This window comes from Scardinius erythrophthalmus (genome assembly GCF_964197995.2).
Source record: "Scardinius erythrophthalmus genome assembly, chromosome: 10".
NCBI lineage: Eukaryota > Metazoa > Chordata > Actinopteri > Cypriniformes > Leuciscidae > Scardinius > Scardinius erythrophthalmus.
The window spans coordinates 42,865,563-42,882,823 of record NC_138230.1 but is presented as its reverse complement, the minus strand read 5'-3'; the positions used below and the strand labels follow the sequence as shown (position 1 = coordinate 42,882,823).

Below are 17,261 nucleotides of genomic sequence, written 5' to 3'. Positions count from 1 at the left end.
CGTTAAAAAATAAGGGGGATTCTCCACAAATTACTGTAGTCATTCTTTCTGTTATTGAAGAAAAGGGTTTCTCATTCAACATTCATACATTTTTAGCATATTTTTTAAATCGCTGTTATCTAAAGGGACGTAGAAATAAGAACCTATAGTTTTAAGAGAACAGGATAATGATAGAGCAAAAGTGGGCAATTCCGCGCAAAACTGTCACATCCATAACGCCAACTAAATACCATGGCATTGTGTTGGCGTTATGGATGTGACAGTTTTCCGTGGAATTGCCCAAGTGTAAGTCCAGAAATATTGTATTTATTATTTTTGAAGAAAAAGAAAAAAGTACAGTTAGTTTGTAGGGATGCACCGATGTAATGGCCAATACTCGATATCAGCCGATATAAGCAATTATTTTGACTATCGGCCATCGACCAATTATTTAAAAACAGACGTTTTTACATTTCGATGCTCTTAAATGTGACAAAATGCAACACGGATTGTGATTTATTAGAGTCATCTCTTCCTCTTTACTACAAGTGACAGCATGAAAAAAAATTCATGAACACCAAAAGGTATGTTGAAAGATACAGTACATTTTACCGACATGTGTGTCTCATGTAATCGCTCAATCGGTGTTTTAACCGCAAAAAGACGTCAATAAAACAGCTTGTGAACACTGTCACTTAACGTTAGTTAGTTAGTTAGTTAGTTATTAAATGTATGTTTGAACACATTTTTCATGAAGACAAGCACTTATGAAAACTATCTTATGTGCAACTGAGTTGTATACTGTAGAAACTTTTCAGTTTTTATTTGACTTTAAAAATAATATCTGAAAATAAATAGCAGTTGAATATAATAGTTTGGGCTCTGTTGTTAATTTTAAACTCTAATATTATAGCAATGTACCAAATTAGAGGGTTCCCTGTATAGTTTATAGCATTAGTTGAGAGAGATTTCAATCAAACTATTAGATATCATTCTGGATATTATTGACGGGGAAATTTAGTATCGGTCATCTTAGTTAGTCACATGCTCCTGGGAAAGGTTTTCTGAACATTGCCATGAGTTTTTGAAAGTGACCTTGTGCCACACTGTAATGGTTCCACCAGGCATTGTTGATTCACTGACCTCAGGGAACGAGAGGGAATGTAAATCCTTTATGCCAGAATCAGAGGCTTGAGTATTTGATGCGAGCGGCTATGGGCAGCGAGTGGAAAGAGTGTAACACTGATGTTCTTCGGATGATTGAAGTCCAGACATGCTGCTGTTTTCTGGATCACCCAGAAAGGCTTGGTGGTGCTAGCTGGAAGGCATGCTAGTAAAGCTGACTAGGAAAGGTCTCACATTCATAAGATTTAATCAAATTCTCAGTAAGGCGCTACAGCTCTGACCATGAGCTGAACTAATGAAATTATTCAATTAAAGGAGTACAGTAACTTAGCAAAATGGAGGTCAAATGTAGTTCTCCTAAAATTCAGGATAAATACAGACTTTATAAAACACCCAATTCCTTCAGACGGCAAAAAATACAAATTCCATTTGAACTTTCTGTGGCTTGTAGACAATTTAATTAAAATTAAGACTCATGGATTGAAAGGGAGCCGATTCTTTGATTCAGAAATTTTGCCCAACCTTGATCTATCTAAAGCCTATAAAGTCAATGTTTGTTTGACACTATAATTCTCCTTATTTCGGGGCTTTTGTTGTCAAATATGGATATGTGCATTGAATGCCATTTAGTGTCATCAATTAATTGGCATACCATATAGTATATTAAACTGTTTAAATCATTTTTAAATGTTAAATAATAAATTGTGTCGGGATCAAACCTGGGCTCAATTGCAAGAAACCTCGTTACAAAACTCTTAGTTATAATAAATAGTGTATTGTCACCTAAGGTGTCTCTTGAAGTGGCTATTTGTAAGAATTTTCATGTATTAATAGCTTTTTGTATTATCAATGTGAGAACAGCTTGTAACGAAACTTAGACCTTCCACGACTCCCTAGGTTGTCATCTTCATTTATTTATATAGCGCTTTTAACAATGTAGATTGTAGGTTGTCTATGAAAGCCTGTAGACTGATTTGTATGTGACGGACTCGTTTTTGCCGGGAAAAACCAAAGGATGTGAAGTTTACGTGCACTTCCAAGATCCTCTCTTCAGTTCTGTGGCACATTAAATAAATGCTTATACAATGTTCGGGATAATGCTGAAAGAGCTATTCTGTACTGTAATGTCAATGTGTCATGCTAAGAAAAGGAATTAATTCAAATTATAGACTTAGATCTATATAGTCTACAGTCTCAAATATACTTTATAATCAAACTATCATAACAATGTAATTTTAATTACCTCATCTGTCAACATGATGCCAGTAAACAGCTGGTGCAAACATCCACATCACTACGATCAGATGCTTTCTTAACTACCGTTTTCTCACGCTGTCCTTTTTGTTTTGTTTATTATGTTATTGAGAGGAAAGTGCACAGCACATACTTACATATTCATCTAAACGTCGCTCTCAGCAGAGTCTGGATGTTCGTTAACTGCATTTCGCTGCACAGGTATTTACAACTTCTTTTTACTTCTAAGCAAAGAACGAATAATAACTTTGTCGCAAGTATATCAGGGCATCGAATCACATTCAGTGTCATGTATGTTAGGTGTGTGCGAGAAAAAAGTTGCTGGCTGCAGTTCACCTAACGGCCACCGGTGTCGCTAATAGCTAGGGTTTCTGAATTCTACATAAAATAATGCAGTTTATTTTATTATTTTTTGGCAGCTGCTGCTGGTACTCAGAGAGCTTGTTTCCGTGTGCAGCGAGAACATGAGTGCATCTCGCAAGAATGAAATGCCTTATTGTGTTAAGAAAAAAAAAAGAAAAGACATCATTCAACCCCCAAAGCATCTAAATAAACACAGGAGTTTGCATGTACAGATGGTAGTGGTGTCAAATTGGCAAAGCGCACTTCTCCTTCGAGCCCAAGTCACTTAGAGGTGAGGATGATAATGAAGAATAATCGAAGATACATCATGTAAACTAGGGCAAAGAGTTTGGCAAAGGGCCAAGGAAGACAGCTTTCATAACGCCATAAGAATTGCAAATGTGCAAATGGAGTTCTTCTACCAAACTTAGTCTTGTATCTTTCTGATGACACAGCAAGCACTTCGCAACACTTTTTGCTCACTGTTAAGAGTAGGTCAGTTAGAAATAGAATCCATTTGTGGCCAGTCATGCCTTTCCTGGAGTGGATCTGCCACATCTAATATAGTCCTCCTTTGATGGTCACTCCTGCTACTCCCTTCAAACTTGGAGCAAAATTGTGGAAGCATGTTCATACCGGATTCACAATTCGCCTGGGGGGCGTAATTATTTGGCTGGACTCCGCTAGGTCTCTGTCAGACACGATTCCTCAAGAATTTCCTTAACGTAATGTCATTAGAGCTACCGAAACTCCAGCAAACAGTCTGTATGCTCCACACCACTGCCTGCTCTGCTTAAGATGGGCGGTTAAAATGTCCTCTAAATGTCAAACACTTTGAACATTATGCTATGCTTGTTTGAGCAATGTGGCCTTTAGAGAATTGGAAATGTAAAATTAATCTAATATGGAGATCAAAGTTGTCGATACTTCTTATCAGTGTAACAACATGATAAAACAAACAATATCACATTGTCAGAATTGTACTGTAAGTGTGTCAGTAGGGCTTGACAGAACATCTCTCTAGGCCTATATACAAAACAAAAGAATTCAGACTCAGACTCTGGCTTCAGTGTCTTTTTGGATCTGTGCCTGGGAATTAAGCTTTAGGCAAAAGCAACTTGACATGGAGTTGAAACATTGTGTCAGTTTTAGGCAACAGAGTGAAATCCCAGAAAATCTTACTGCATATTTCAGTGCCAAACTGCCCATCACCATCTGTACGATGCACGCAAGACAGCAGTGTGTTGATATTCCTCAAATATTCTAGTTATGGTTTTATACTAAACACTGAACATTAAAAAAACATTATGCTTTATTTCGATAGTCCACTTTAGACATTCTACTAACTATAAGTAACTTTGCAACTACATGTCAACTAACACTCAACTCTCAACACACTAGGTAGTAGTAGAAAAAGTTGACATGTAGGATTGATAGTCAGTATAATGTCTGTTGAGGAGCATTAGAATAAAGTGTTAGCAGATATTAAACATACAGTCTACTAATGCTCGAATGAGAGTTAGTTGACATGTAGTTGCAAAGTTATTTATAGTTATAGTAGGATGTCTAAGTGGACTATTGAAATAAAGTGATTCAAAAAAATCAAAGACATTGAGACTTGTTCAAGAATATCTAAGTAAATTATTGTATTTTTACCTCATTCACTAAATTTTCGTGTTTATTCTTAAAACAAGAGAAAAAACGTCAAAAAGATAAAAGCAAACTTAATTCAAACACTGAATTTTAATCATCTAAAGGGCTTAAGGTGGAGTCTCCATTCAAACTGTTTTCTAGTTAATTACATTTTATAATTAAGTTTATTCAGTTAATTATTGAGTTTTAGGATTATTATTTTTTTCAAACATAATTTTCTATTGACTTTTGTTCAAAAAATGCTTGGAACCAATTTTGCTTGATGATGCAAACTTTATCATATTATTCTCATATATCATATTATTCTCTATTATATATCATATGCCTTGCACATTAACAGGAAATACTTCTGTTTTGAAAAATAAAGATGATAAAACCAGTGCAAACAGTCCATTGAAATAAATGGCAGAGCTGAATTTCCCCTTCCCTTCTGCTCGAAAATGGGTGAGTTGTTGCTAAGTGGAAAGAAAATGTCCTGAAAACAGTCATTTTATATCTAGTTATATTGGCTACAAGAACATTGCGGCCTAATTGTTAACCAGGCTAAATAACCATGAAGAGGCTCTCTAAACAGAATAATTTAGAAGAACAGCTGGAAATCAGATAATATGAATGATTTTTTAAAGAGGGAAAATAAAAACATGCTTTAACTGTTGGGTGATTATTCATTTATATTTATACCATACATAATTCGTTGGACAGGGCGATGCTTGATATGGTTATCATAGCCAACATCATAGCCAACACAAAAGCTCAAGCTAGTATCTTCTTTACTGGTCGTGTTTATTAATGTTTACTCATATTTAAGCAACCTAAGGGCACACAGAAGGTTCTTTTTTGTACAGCTTATTCACAGAAGCAGAAGTAATAACCAAAGTTGCCCTTAAGCTACAGTGGCTCACCAAACTGCACAATTTAAGAACATAAGCAGTATTTATCTCACCTTGTAGGTCATTTACAGTTTTCTTCTCGCTTACTTGAATTTCTTCAGTAACTGTAAATACAAGAACTGTGAAAAACACATTTTATTGTGATTGAGTTTTCTGCTTAAAGGGGTCAATAAGGCCATTCTCTGGTCATAGCTTGTGTTCCCATGGCAACCACAGCTTGTGACTGGTTTTGTGATCCAGGGTCACATATTGATAATGCAGAGATTTGGTAAGCGTTCGAGTCCGTAGGGGTGTATAAGTCTTTAAAGGGGAAACATCCCCAGGAGAGAAATATATCCATAACTCTAATAGCTCTCAGTGTTGCCATTACTCCTAGACAAGAGTGGCGCATTTGGTCTCAGCAGACGAGATTTAACCAAGAATTATGTCAGAATTCACTCAGGAAGGCTTTTAGATGAAGTAATGGCCAGAAAGCAGTAATTTTCCTCAAGTATCATTATACTTCTCCTCTGTTCATCATTTATCTTAATGGTTTTATTAGGGGCAGTTGTTTAAAGTGTAACTTTTCAATCTGTTTTGTATTGTTACAATGTCGGAAGTGCGTGAAACAGAACATTTACTCTTTCTCTGTGTTACCTAGACAGAGAAATTCCCGTTTATGTGATCACAAATGTCCGCTGGATGAAGCAAAATGCGTCTTTTGACAGCTTTCATGAAAACTACAGATTGTACATTTTTGTATCCCTGTCCACGGACAGTCGGATCGGCAGAGGGTTATTAACTAAAAAGTTATTGTAAGATTAATTATAGTGTACTCTTTAAAACGCATTATGGTAAAAATGTATCACTATGGCAACAGCTTTTTTACCTGTATGCGACGGCGTTTTGCTGAAGGTATCGATTTTAAATGTCTTTCTATAGGTAGACAAGTTTTATTAAAAAACTCATTTTGCCAGGTGTGAAGTAACCGCTTTAATGAAAAGCATAATCAAGCAGATCAAGGAACTGTAATTTGCATTTAAGTAAGATTTACAAGGACAAACGAATCAGATGCTAAACCGGCATTGCCATAACTGAGATGTTATGTAATGATGCCTGAGAGTGAGAAGGTGAAGGTCAGTGTTATGGCAGGGAAATATGATAGTATCACTATTTCCTTTCTGATAACAAATGGTGCACAGGATCCACTCTTGACTTTGGTTCAGCTAATAATCTGACATCCAGGGCGGAAAACAATTACTGTAATCTATCCTTGACTAGATGGACATGGGGATAGTTTGCCAAGGGACTCGGCAGGGAGATAAGGTGGCAATGCAAGGACATGCCTGAGATCGCATCAAAGATACCTGGAAGATATCAAATTAAAGGCAAAGCGGATTGAATGCACTTTCAGTGGGAGTTTTGATTGTTAATTGTGTTTTGAAATCTTAGCTTAACTCTAGTGGAACCAACAGGTGAAGGTGTGATTGTGCAGAACTGTGCATCAACAAGAAAAACAACTGTTTTCAATAACAAAACCTTCGAACCCATCAAAAGTAGGTTCTTTGAGTTGATAAGCTCCTTGTAGGATTGGAAGATTTGATTTGTACTGTGCAGCTCAGTGGAGCAGTCATTTCCAAGAAACCCTGGATATGTTGACCTTGGTTAGCTGCTGACAGCTGCTCGCTTTTTAAATTAATTAGTGTTTGAAAAGCGATCTAAGCCCGAATAGGTGTCGAAATGCCTTTGTCACACATGTGGAGGCTCGGGAAAATGTTAAATGACTAATTATAGATGTAAAATGTCAGTTCGGTGGCATAAATAATAATTTGAGGAAAGTTTGGTTTGACAGGTAATAGACAGTAATTGTGGAAAGCCTGGTCTTTATATATGGATGCATATTTGGGGATGCGTAGAACAGCTTATTTTTACAGTGCGTTCGGATATACTGTATTTATGTGCATTTGCCAATACAGGTTGCTGATGTTGCATCCAAGCTGTTGGGTGTGAATTACAATGAATGAGATTGTGTTTTAATGGGTTGTCTGGTGCATTTATAGTCTGATCTTAGCTTTATTGATGGCGTATAACATTTTGTGCCATTTACGATGCTCAAGAAGCGATAAGCAAATTACTTGAGATGTCTAAAGTGATTGAAAGATATGCTGAAATATCATTTGTGATAATATCCTATGACAAATGGCTTTCGGTTTCAAAACAGTAATCTGTCGCCATCACCATAATTCTGGTGAGTAGCTATTTCTGCCAAAATTTTGAATTAATCATATGCATTATGATTTAATGTCAGTGTTTCTACTCACGTTTATAATGATAGAATGTCTCAGCACTGTTAAGGGATGATTTGTCGCAGCTCAAAACGAATGCGATCATAACTGAAGTTTAAGGTTTAAGCTAAAAAGTAATTAGCTTAAAAGTAAAAAGTAAGTATTACCGCAATTAGCATTATGTTTAATTTCAGTGTGTTTTAATGTACCTTTAAAAAGTGGTTTAATGTTATGTCAATGGTTAAGGTCAACAGTCCTATCCTCAGTTTTAATGTTTTGTCACTTGCAGAGCATCTCATTTGCAGGTCTCACGTCAGATGATTTATTCAGCATAAACCTTTTAAGTAGAAATAGGTGCCAGAGCAAATTTCCATCCACAGAATAATTGGATCTAGGCATTCCTATGTCAATAGCGTATTCAAATGAATGCTAAACAAGTTCATGTTGAAATCTTCTAGTGCTTTTTCCGAAATACGTTTTTCATTGGTTTTTATTTATTTATGGTGATATGCTGATCCAGTGGGTGGTTAATGGATGCTCAATAATGAAAGTGAGGTTCCATTAGGTGTTGATAGAATGATTCCATTTTCAACCGGATACTGTGGGTGTATTAATCACCCGCCATTCTGAACCTGCGTCCTCCAGATATTCAGTTTAGTAAAATAAAAAATAAAAAAAATGTTTTATATATATACATGTCAACTTCAGGAAGTACTTATGGGTGACTAGCATAATTCTGGCATAATGCTGTTGATTACATACAGTATATAAATTCAACTCAGTATAAATTCAATCCCTCAGTTTAAAAAAAAATAAAATAAATAAGAATACATTAAATCTCTTTGAAAATGTGTATTATACATGTTCGTATATGACCATACACTGTAAAAATAAAAGGTGCCTGGAGGAACCTTTTGGGGTTCTTCACTTCGCCACACCGGCGGAACCGTCTGTAGATCCTCTAGGCACCCTTTAAAAAGGGGCAGTTCTCTGAGGAACCACACAGGTTTCCTGAGGAACTCTTATATTAGGCACTGTGTGGAACCACTTTGGGTGCCTCCAGGAACCAAATTTCATTTTTTTTTTTTATATTTAATTTCATGTTGTTACTATGGTTACCTTTGACTTCTATTATAATAAACAAATTGAACCAAATACAAAATAAGAATTGTTTATTACATATTTGATATTCATTTTTATACATACACTTCCATGCACATGGGGAAAAAAGCTAACTACAGATTAATATCAATGACTACACAAAAAAATAGTATACATAAGCAACATGAATAATCAACCATGTATATACAATAGATAAACAAGAAAAGACATCTCAACAAAATGCATGGAAACACATATGTTCCACTAAATAAATCAATGTAAAAAAATTACATTTGAACTAATTAAAAAATGTCCATCATACTTAACTTTAAAACATTTGTGTTTCAGTCCGATGGTTAGTCTGACATCACTGTTTCCAAGTCCAAAAGCTCTATCAGATGCCAAAAACAAACAACAGTGCTAATATACACTAATTGTGCTGTAACCTTTATCTCTATACTGAAATCTCTGATGGTTAGTTATTCAGCTATTTTGAATCATAAAATGTTGAAGTCTGGGATGCCGTTAGACTGGAGACTGTAATGTACACTATGGCTTTTGAAAAGCTTAAATGTGTGACTTGAATCAACAGTGTTCATAAATGGTTGTTGAGTATTCTCATGAAACAAGATAGAGGAAGTAGAAGTAGAGGCTTCGACCCGAAACAGAGTTAAGGTGCAGTAAAATGATCTGTTGTTCTGTGAATGTTCACTGGTGAATTCAGTCATTTCAATATGAATTCACACGATCAGCAATTTTGTTTGTGGTCAGAAATGTCACTATGGGACCAAGTTGGTGTGAGGTACTTAACGAGTTAGAAAAGTGAAAAGGTACAGCATCGTTTTCCGTTTGTTTTGCCTCTTTTCTGGTGGATGGTCCAGGCACTTCGATGATTTTCAGGTCTACAGGAGGATTTTTATTCTTGATCAAACTTGTATTTCAGCTTACCGAGATCCCTGCAAAGTACAAAATTTACTGTTAGTAATGTTATTAAAGTGATAGTTGTGAAATTTAAATAATTTCCTCAGCCTTGTGACGTTCCAAACCTGTTTGACTTTCTGTCTGTGGAACCCAAAAGCAGATCTCAGGCATAATGCAACCCCAGTCACCGATCGTTGACACTGCATGAAACACAAGCAGAAAACAATTGTGTAAATCATTCATGAAACCATTCTTTTGCACACTTGTCTAGTTCAATTCAATGCAACAATTTATGTAAAAATGGTTAAGCTCCAAAAATGTCCCAGAAAAGATCCTAAAAATAATCAATGAGTTCACAACTCATGTGTTATGGGTTGTGTTGCAAGTCTTCTGAAGCCTAATTGCTTTTTCCTATTTATTTATTTTTTTTGTCGAAAAAGACTAAACTTGAAGTTATAATTCAGAGTTAAAATGTCTATTGCATTTTTTGTGAATCAAACCTGTGATATTATTTTTCTGAGTAACATGAATGAGATTTGAGATCATGAGAAAAGATTTTCAGAGAGTAACTGATTAAAAAACACAAGTACACAGTCAAACAATACAATTTACACAGAGAAAGTTCATAGTAATAAAGTACTGCATGTGGTGCAGGTAACTTACTGTAATTCAATGTTGCCACTGAAATGTTCAGATTATTTTAGAAATGTAATGGTTGTTCTGGGGAAACAAAAGAACAAAGATGATTATTCACAACATAATATTTATTGACCAGTAAATGGCTTTAAAATGGTATTTGAGAGAATGAGGGCACCTGTAGTAAAGTTAGGCTAAACAAAAACAGACCAAACTATAACCTGTTTTTGTTATTCATAACAAACGCCAAAAATCAGAGAATTTTCTAAATTAGTTAGGCTATATCAGCAATTTGAAGACACAGTTGTACAAAATATGTTGAATTGAATGACTAAATCAATTTAAGACAATAAGTCAATCATTTCCATTTGTTCATTAGATCAACGTAGTTAGCATCGCGGCTAAAACCTTCATACCAGATACTGTGCAATAAACGAGTGGTAAACACTGTAAAAACGTAGTAATGTATAATAAATTTAGTTTATATATGTGTGTTTAAATATATAGTGAGTAGACTCTGTATTTATATTTATTTGGCGAGTTTACAAACCTTGTAATGGAGAGCCGAATAAACGGCGGAAGCTTTGATGAGAGGAGCCGTTACTTTCCTGATGACGTCGATCAGCTGAGCTTTGTTGCGCGCGAGGATCACTGAAGCGACGACAGCAGAGGAATAGCAGCAGTTTCGTGACAGAATAATACTTTTCTCCTCCTGCTTCTTCTTCTTCATATAATATTATTATTATTTAGTGTTGTTGTTTAAGGTTTAAATGACTTAATAAAATAGGCCTATACTAAATATATGTAAGCTACCCAAGTGAAAAAGACTATAGTTACTGTTAAATGTATTAAAAATGCATTAAAGTATATTTGTATTGTAGGTCTACTAAAAACACACTCAAGTACATTTTTAATACATTTAATAGTACATCTTTTTCACCTGGGTATGTATACTGAATCAAACTTGCCTAATAATAATAATAATAAAAATGCATTAAAGTAGGCTATATTTGTATTGTAGGTCTACTAAAAACACACTCAAGTACATTTTTAATACATTTAATAGTACGTCTTTTTCACCTGGGTATGTATACTGAATCAAACTTAAGTAGCCTATAATAATAATAATAATAGGATAATAATAATAATAGAATAATAATCTAATTCGGGCCTCACTGAACCATTGGGTTCCTCCAGATGCTGGCTTTAACATAAGAGATCTGAGAGGAACCACTTAAATGTTAAAAGATCTTCCAATAACCCTTTTATCGCATTTAAGTTCCTCTATTTTCCCCCAAAGCACTTCGAGGTCTCATGGTAATGAAAAGGTGACTCCAGAACCTCTGAAGTAAATACAAAGTGCTTAAAGGATCCCATAAGTTCCAGCAAGAACCTCAAAGATTGTCAATGCTCCTCCAGTAACCCTACTATAGGAAAAAGAGCTTTGAGGCACCAAAATTACATTTTGAAGTTCCTTGAGTATCCAACAGGATACTTGAGGCTCCTTTAGTTTTTACAGTGTAGTGTGATTGAATAACTTACTGCTATTTTAGAATAGCATCAATAGCTTTATTGATGGCGTATAACATTTTGTGCCATTTGTGATGCTCAAGAAGCGATGCGCAAATTACTTAAGATGTCTAAAGTGATTGAAAGATTTGCTGCAATATCATTTGTGATAATATCCTATGACAAATGGCTTTCGTTTTCAAAACAGTAATCTGTCGCCATCACCATAATTCTGGTGAGTAGCTATGTATTATACATGTTCGCATATGACTATTGTGTGATTGAATAACTTACTGTATCTGTGTAAAGTTGAATTCAATCTACTTCGGTGACTTATACTGTATATGCATGCATATTTTACATGCAAGAATACCACAAAGTTGCTGTTTACATGTATTACCACCTCTAAATTGTTGGTTTATTCTAGACTTGGTTTACCGTAAACTTTATAGCTCAAAGAATATACAGGATCTTTTACTTAGTAATTCATCCTAAACTTGCAGCATGCATTTCAACCTTCTGGATACTGGTGTTGCTGCAACTGTGATTTGATTGTGAACTTTTAAAGAAAAATAAAAAGATTGTTATATTCTGTGTCTAGCAGCATTATGCCTCCAATACTATCTATAAAACGTACAGTATTGTACCCAGACCATTCCTTTAATTATGATGTTCTTTGTACTTTGAAATGATTATACATCTCAGGAAGCAACAAGATTGGTCGTTTTAAATCCAGGAGATGTTAATGGGCCAGGATCAGCTGTATAATAACTAGTGCAGAGTGGCTATAATACATGTTTTTGATCTGCTACTTCTGACTTTTTGATATAGAGCTGATTCTGATTAGATTGAGGATCACAATTATTATTATTATTATTATTATTTTAATAGAGATCATAATTCTGAAAAGACAACTATGAACTATTTTATTTTTTTTAATTCAATGACTCACCTACAAATATACTTCACTTGTTTCATTACTGGACGAATCAGCGTTTTTGAATGAATCTCTTGCATGCATGATTCAATGAGTATACATTTTTTAACGGTCACTTGTTGCCATCTACTGGTGTAACGATGTAATTGATACAATCTTTAATTGAAGCTCCAAGTTACTTTCAAAAGGTGATTTACTCTATTATTTATCGCTGTACCATAGACATAATTGTTTATATCCCAGCTATAAACCTTTATCCCACTGCCTTTGTGATAATTTCAATTATTGTAAGACAGAAATAATGACTGTGTGGCTAAAAAGATTGTTTGTGAAGCTGTTTCATAACTGCTCTCTCTGGGTCAGAACACATATCTGAATGTTTGCTGTGTTCGTACTTGTCAAAGGTCAAATCTTTGTCATTAAGGAATAAGATCGTGTGGATGTTTAAGATTATGTAAGGGTGGGCAAACATCGTATTTCATTCATATTCATAGGCTGTCTGAACTCTCAAATTTAGGCCCCTTTTCAACAAAAATGCAATCTCTTTAGGAAGCTGTTGAATGTGCACTTGCATGGCCTCTCTAAGACTACACCTCAGGTTTACACAAAGTCAAGAGCTCTACCATGTTCTCTTTTTCCTGCGTCATCCACTTCAGGACACAAATGTACTGCTCTGTTATGGGAAACACAGTTGTTTTCTAGGAATATTCATAAATCCCAATGCCAAAAATATCACAGATGCCGTTTTAAAGTGTAAAATTGCTTTTGCTATAGTTCAATGTGTTCAAAATATTACTTACAGAAGAATTTACTGACAGAAAATCTCTCCGATATAACATCATTTATGGAAATGATTTCGTCCCTGTTCCCGAGTTCTAGTCACTGTCACATCACATCACCAGGGTTCATTTTCAGGTCCGTGTTCCCATAATGTGACGACCAGGAATTGTTTGTGTTGCTTTGCATTCATTAAGCATTTATTAGTTAGCTGATTTAATGACTATTTACAAAGGGAAAAAGATGCATTAATGCAGAGAAAGCATTTTCCACGATGTTTTCAAATATTCAGAGTGGACTAGTTAATATAATTATTATTATTATTATTAATAGGTTTTACATTCCCAACAAGACTTCTGTTTGACCTTTGACATGCTGGGCTACATGCTCGTCTGGATTAGCCCTAAGGACCGTGCCATTTGTCTCTGCATGCATGTCAAACAGCCACTTTCCTCCCGTAGGAATACCTTGGCAGACGTTTGTGGCCTAAACACTTCCGAGAGGCATTTGACAAAGTCTGCTTCACATCCAGTGGCGTAGACATGCAGCACAAGCTGAAATCTTCCCCTTGTCTAAGGTTGACAACTGAACAGAAGTCCTGTCCCCCGCCACTCCTTTATTAATCTCACTTTTTCATTTTATTATTCAACACATGCCCATATTTTCTGTTTGCAGAGCACTTTGGAAATTGTCGACACGGCTATACTTTTCTGCTCTTCTCTCTCATGCGCTTGATGATGGTTTATTTTTTCAATGCTGACAAGTTTATTTATAATCTGTTTCACCTGATTTCATGTTTTTTTGTTTCATCTTTATTCCCCTTTAACTAGTGAAAAGGTCTGTAGATTTCAAATCTAGAGGAGTAAAATTATTCCCTGGCAAAGACAACAGCAACAAGTTTTCTATCTGTGAGTCTACCCTTTGTTACTATTTTATGGTAAATCTGTGTTACTCGTCTGGAGTCGATTGCAGCAAACAGTGACCGTAAGATCATTGCAAGATCATCTCGTGCTGATAAGCATTTATCGGCAGAATCACAGATGAATTTCAGTTCCCATGAAAATCTCACAAGCAGAAGTTTCCAGACCATTTAATTCAACACCCCACTGAGAGTTATTTCCTCAAAAGCATGAATGGCAGTTTACCGTAAAATTGTGATTTGTACCCCATAACGAGGGATTGACCTTGTGGCTTGTGATATGATCGCAAATTTCATTTTAAAATCGGCATCCGGTTAGGTTTAGCTTCTCCGCGTTTTACTTTCACAAACAAATATGTTTCATATGCATGCAGCTGAAGCCCTTTGGTCTAAGAGGTTATATTTATTTCAATTATGGATTTTCTTAAGAATAGAAAAAGTATGTTATGCAACAGACATCAGACATTTATGAGCATAGTTCACTTAAGCATAATTACGTAATTTGGTTAAACAAGACAGCGACATGAAACTCAAATTCATGTTTCTTCACTTTAATGTTCCAGCGTGCACTCCTATGTCTCTGTAACATTCAAAATTGGCCTTTTATTTCAATGACTGTTTAGTATGTACTCAATTATTAAAACAGTTGTGCTAACATGGAGCCAGTCCTGTAGATATAAAAAGCTCTTTTGATTCCCTAAATCAGGGGATTTCAAACGTTTTGATGCCTCTAAATATATCATTATATTATATTTATATGATGGTATGGAAAAAATTAAATATAAAGGCAGATATGTTGTCATGTAAAAAGACCCATTTACACTAAGACAAATAGTAAATATGATATTATGAATACAAACAATTTAATTTTATGTTTTTATATTGTACTAAATCACAAAATAGGGAATTTTTTTTTTATTTTAAGTATATATAACCCTGAAAATAAACTTGTTTGTAGTGTTTATAGTAAACTTCTGTTTTTATAGTGATATTTACTGTAATTCTGTATTTATATTTATTTTTATTGGATATTTTTTGAAGCCCTCTCCTGGGCCCCAGTTTGAAACCCCCATAATGAAACATTTTCTTGTAAAATGGAGAAGGAAAGATTGTTTTATGCCATCCGGTTAGAATAGACTTTTTTTTTCTTCTGAAAGACAGTCCAGCAAATGAACTGAAGATCTGCATACAGTCACACAAACTACAACAGCATGTCTCCCGTTGACCAAATATATAAAAACCTGCAATGATCTTCAACAGCGTCATGTTTGTTTTTATTGACTCTTTTATTTTGTTTGGTTTGCTTGTGCTCTTCTTATTTTCCGTTGAATGTAATTGTGTTGTCAGTGAGTGCCATGTTTTTCGATTTCGGTTAAAGTTTTTTTTTTTCATTGCTTTATTTGTGGATCGTTATCTGCTGATATTGCTTGCATGACCAATCTCCCTTGCCATTTCCAAACCAGCAGTTTCTCTGTCCGTCAACAACACAACACAGTGAGCAATGTTTGCACCATGCGGTTCTAATCTAGTACCCATTGTGAAAGTTATCAGACTAGATTGCAGCTTTCAAACACGGGAAATATCCACTATTTCATTATTTTTCTTGCATATTGTTGGGAATAATGCACTGTGAGCAACCCTTCCATTATAGCGGGCATTTTCCGTTAGAAGAAGCTTGTAATGCTTCCATTTTCCTTTTACTCGTCATAGCTATTGAGGTAATTTGAAGCCTTTTAAGCCTTAAGTATACTTCGGCCATGGTCTAATTTCTGTCGGTGATCGGTGCGCATACAACAGATGAATGTTGAGACAGAAGAGTCCACTAGATGGCGATATGCACAGTTGTGATGTACTGTGCAGTTAGTCAAAGAAGAGTGTGTAAAGAGCAATCCAAAACAGCATCGTTTTTGTTTTGTGATTGAAAAAAATATGAGATGGGAGGAAAAATTATTCTCTCGCAAATTTTTTTCGTACCCCTATGAAACTTTGCGTTCGCTCGCACCACTTTTGAATTCTTTGTGAGTGAACGCAAAGTTTCTTGAGGGAACACAAAGGTTTTGTGATTGAACAAAGTTTCTTGAGGGAACGCAAAGGTTTTGCAAGCGAACAAAGTTTCTCGGGGAAACGCAAAATTTATGCATGGGTACGCAATGGTTTTGTGATCGAACACAGAGTTTCTCAGGGGGAACGCAGTGGTTACGCGGGCAGAGGAATGCAAAATTTGCAAGAAAACGCAAAAAAGCATAGAAATAATTTTTTTTCCTCCCATCTCATATTTTTTTCATCACCATGTACCTTTAAGGGCTCCTTATCCATCCGCGCTCATCAGCATTGAGTTTACTTTGAAAGCTGTACGAACACGAATGTGCTCGAGACGCAGCAGAACGCGGAAAATAAAGTTTACTCGGGACTTTAGATGTACAGTAGTGTTGAAAACATTCTGGTGAAAATGTGCTTTCAGAAGTGCAAAACATTTCTCAAACTCATGAGACAGGCAAATAAAATGCGAAAAACGAAATGCTGAAAATTGCTTTCAGTGCAGTTTAGCTTTGAATTTGAAAACTAAAGATACCTGCACACAAACTCTATATTTATAGCGTATTGTGAGACACACCTTCAGGTTGAGGGTCTTTTCTTATGTATGTACTGTAGAGCTGGGTATAATGGTTTAAAGTGCTTCTGGCACTGTGTCATTCATAGATCCCTATTAAAATTGCCTAAAAAATTTAACTCTGTACTTCAGGATTATTGCTTACATATCAAATGGAGACAAGAGAAGTGACTCGCCTCTAATGCTTTTGGAATATGTTTTAAACATGCTTCTGAGAAGAGCCCATCTTGCTTCATTGTTAATGCAACTTGCCTTGTTGCATTCAGAATCTAGTGTTAGAAACCAAATGAGCCTGAGGCGTAAAATTTCTGTGTGGAACAAAGTGTGTTCATATTATATAAAT

The 17,261-nt window shown here is 35.3% G+C and overlaps 1 protein-coding gene and 1 long non-coding RNA gene across 2 annotated transcripts in view; one reads left to right on the top strand and one right to left on the bottom strand.

The window, feature by feature from the left end:
* Positions 1–17,261, top strand: part of csmd3b (CUB and Sushi multiple domains 3b) — a 455,685-nt gene that overhangs the window by 213,099 nt on the left and 225,325 nt on the right. Inside the window, exon 7 of the mRNA XM_081376961.1 lies at positions 14,219–14,296. Within this exon, the coding sequence (XP_081233087.1) occupies positions 14,219–14,296 (78 nt within the window). The remainder of the gene's footprint in view (positions 1–14,218; positions 14,297–17,261) is intronic.
* Positions 8,665–10,775, bottom strand: LOC308697610. The gene is made up of 3 exons (XR_014030958.1): positions 10,193–10,775; positions 9,655–9,729; positions 8,665–9,564 (listed from the first exon to the last, which is right to left on the bottom strand). It is a non-coding gene; the product is annotated as an uncharacterized lncRNA (long non-coding RNA).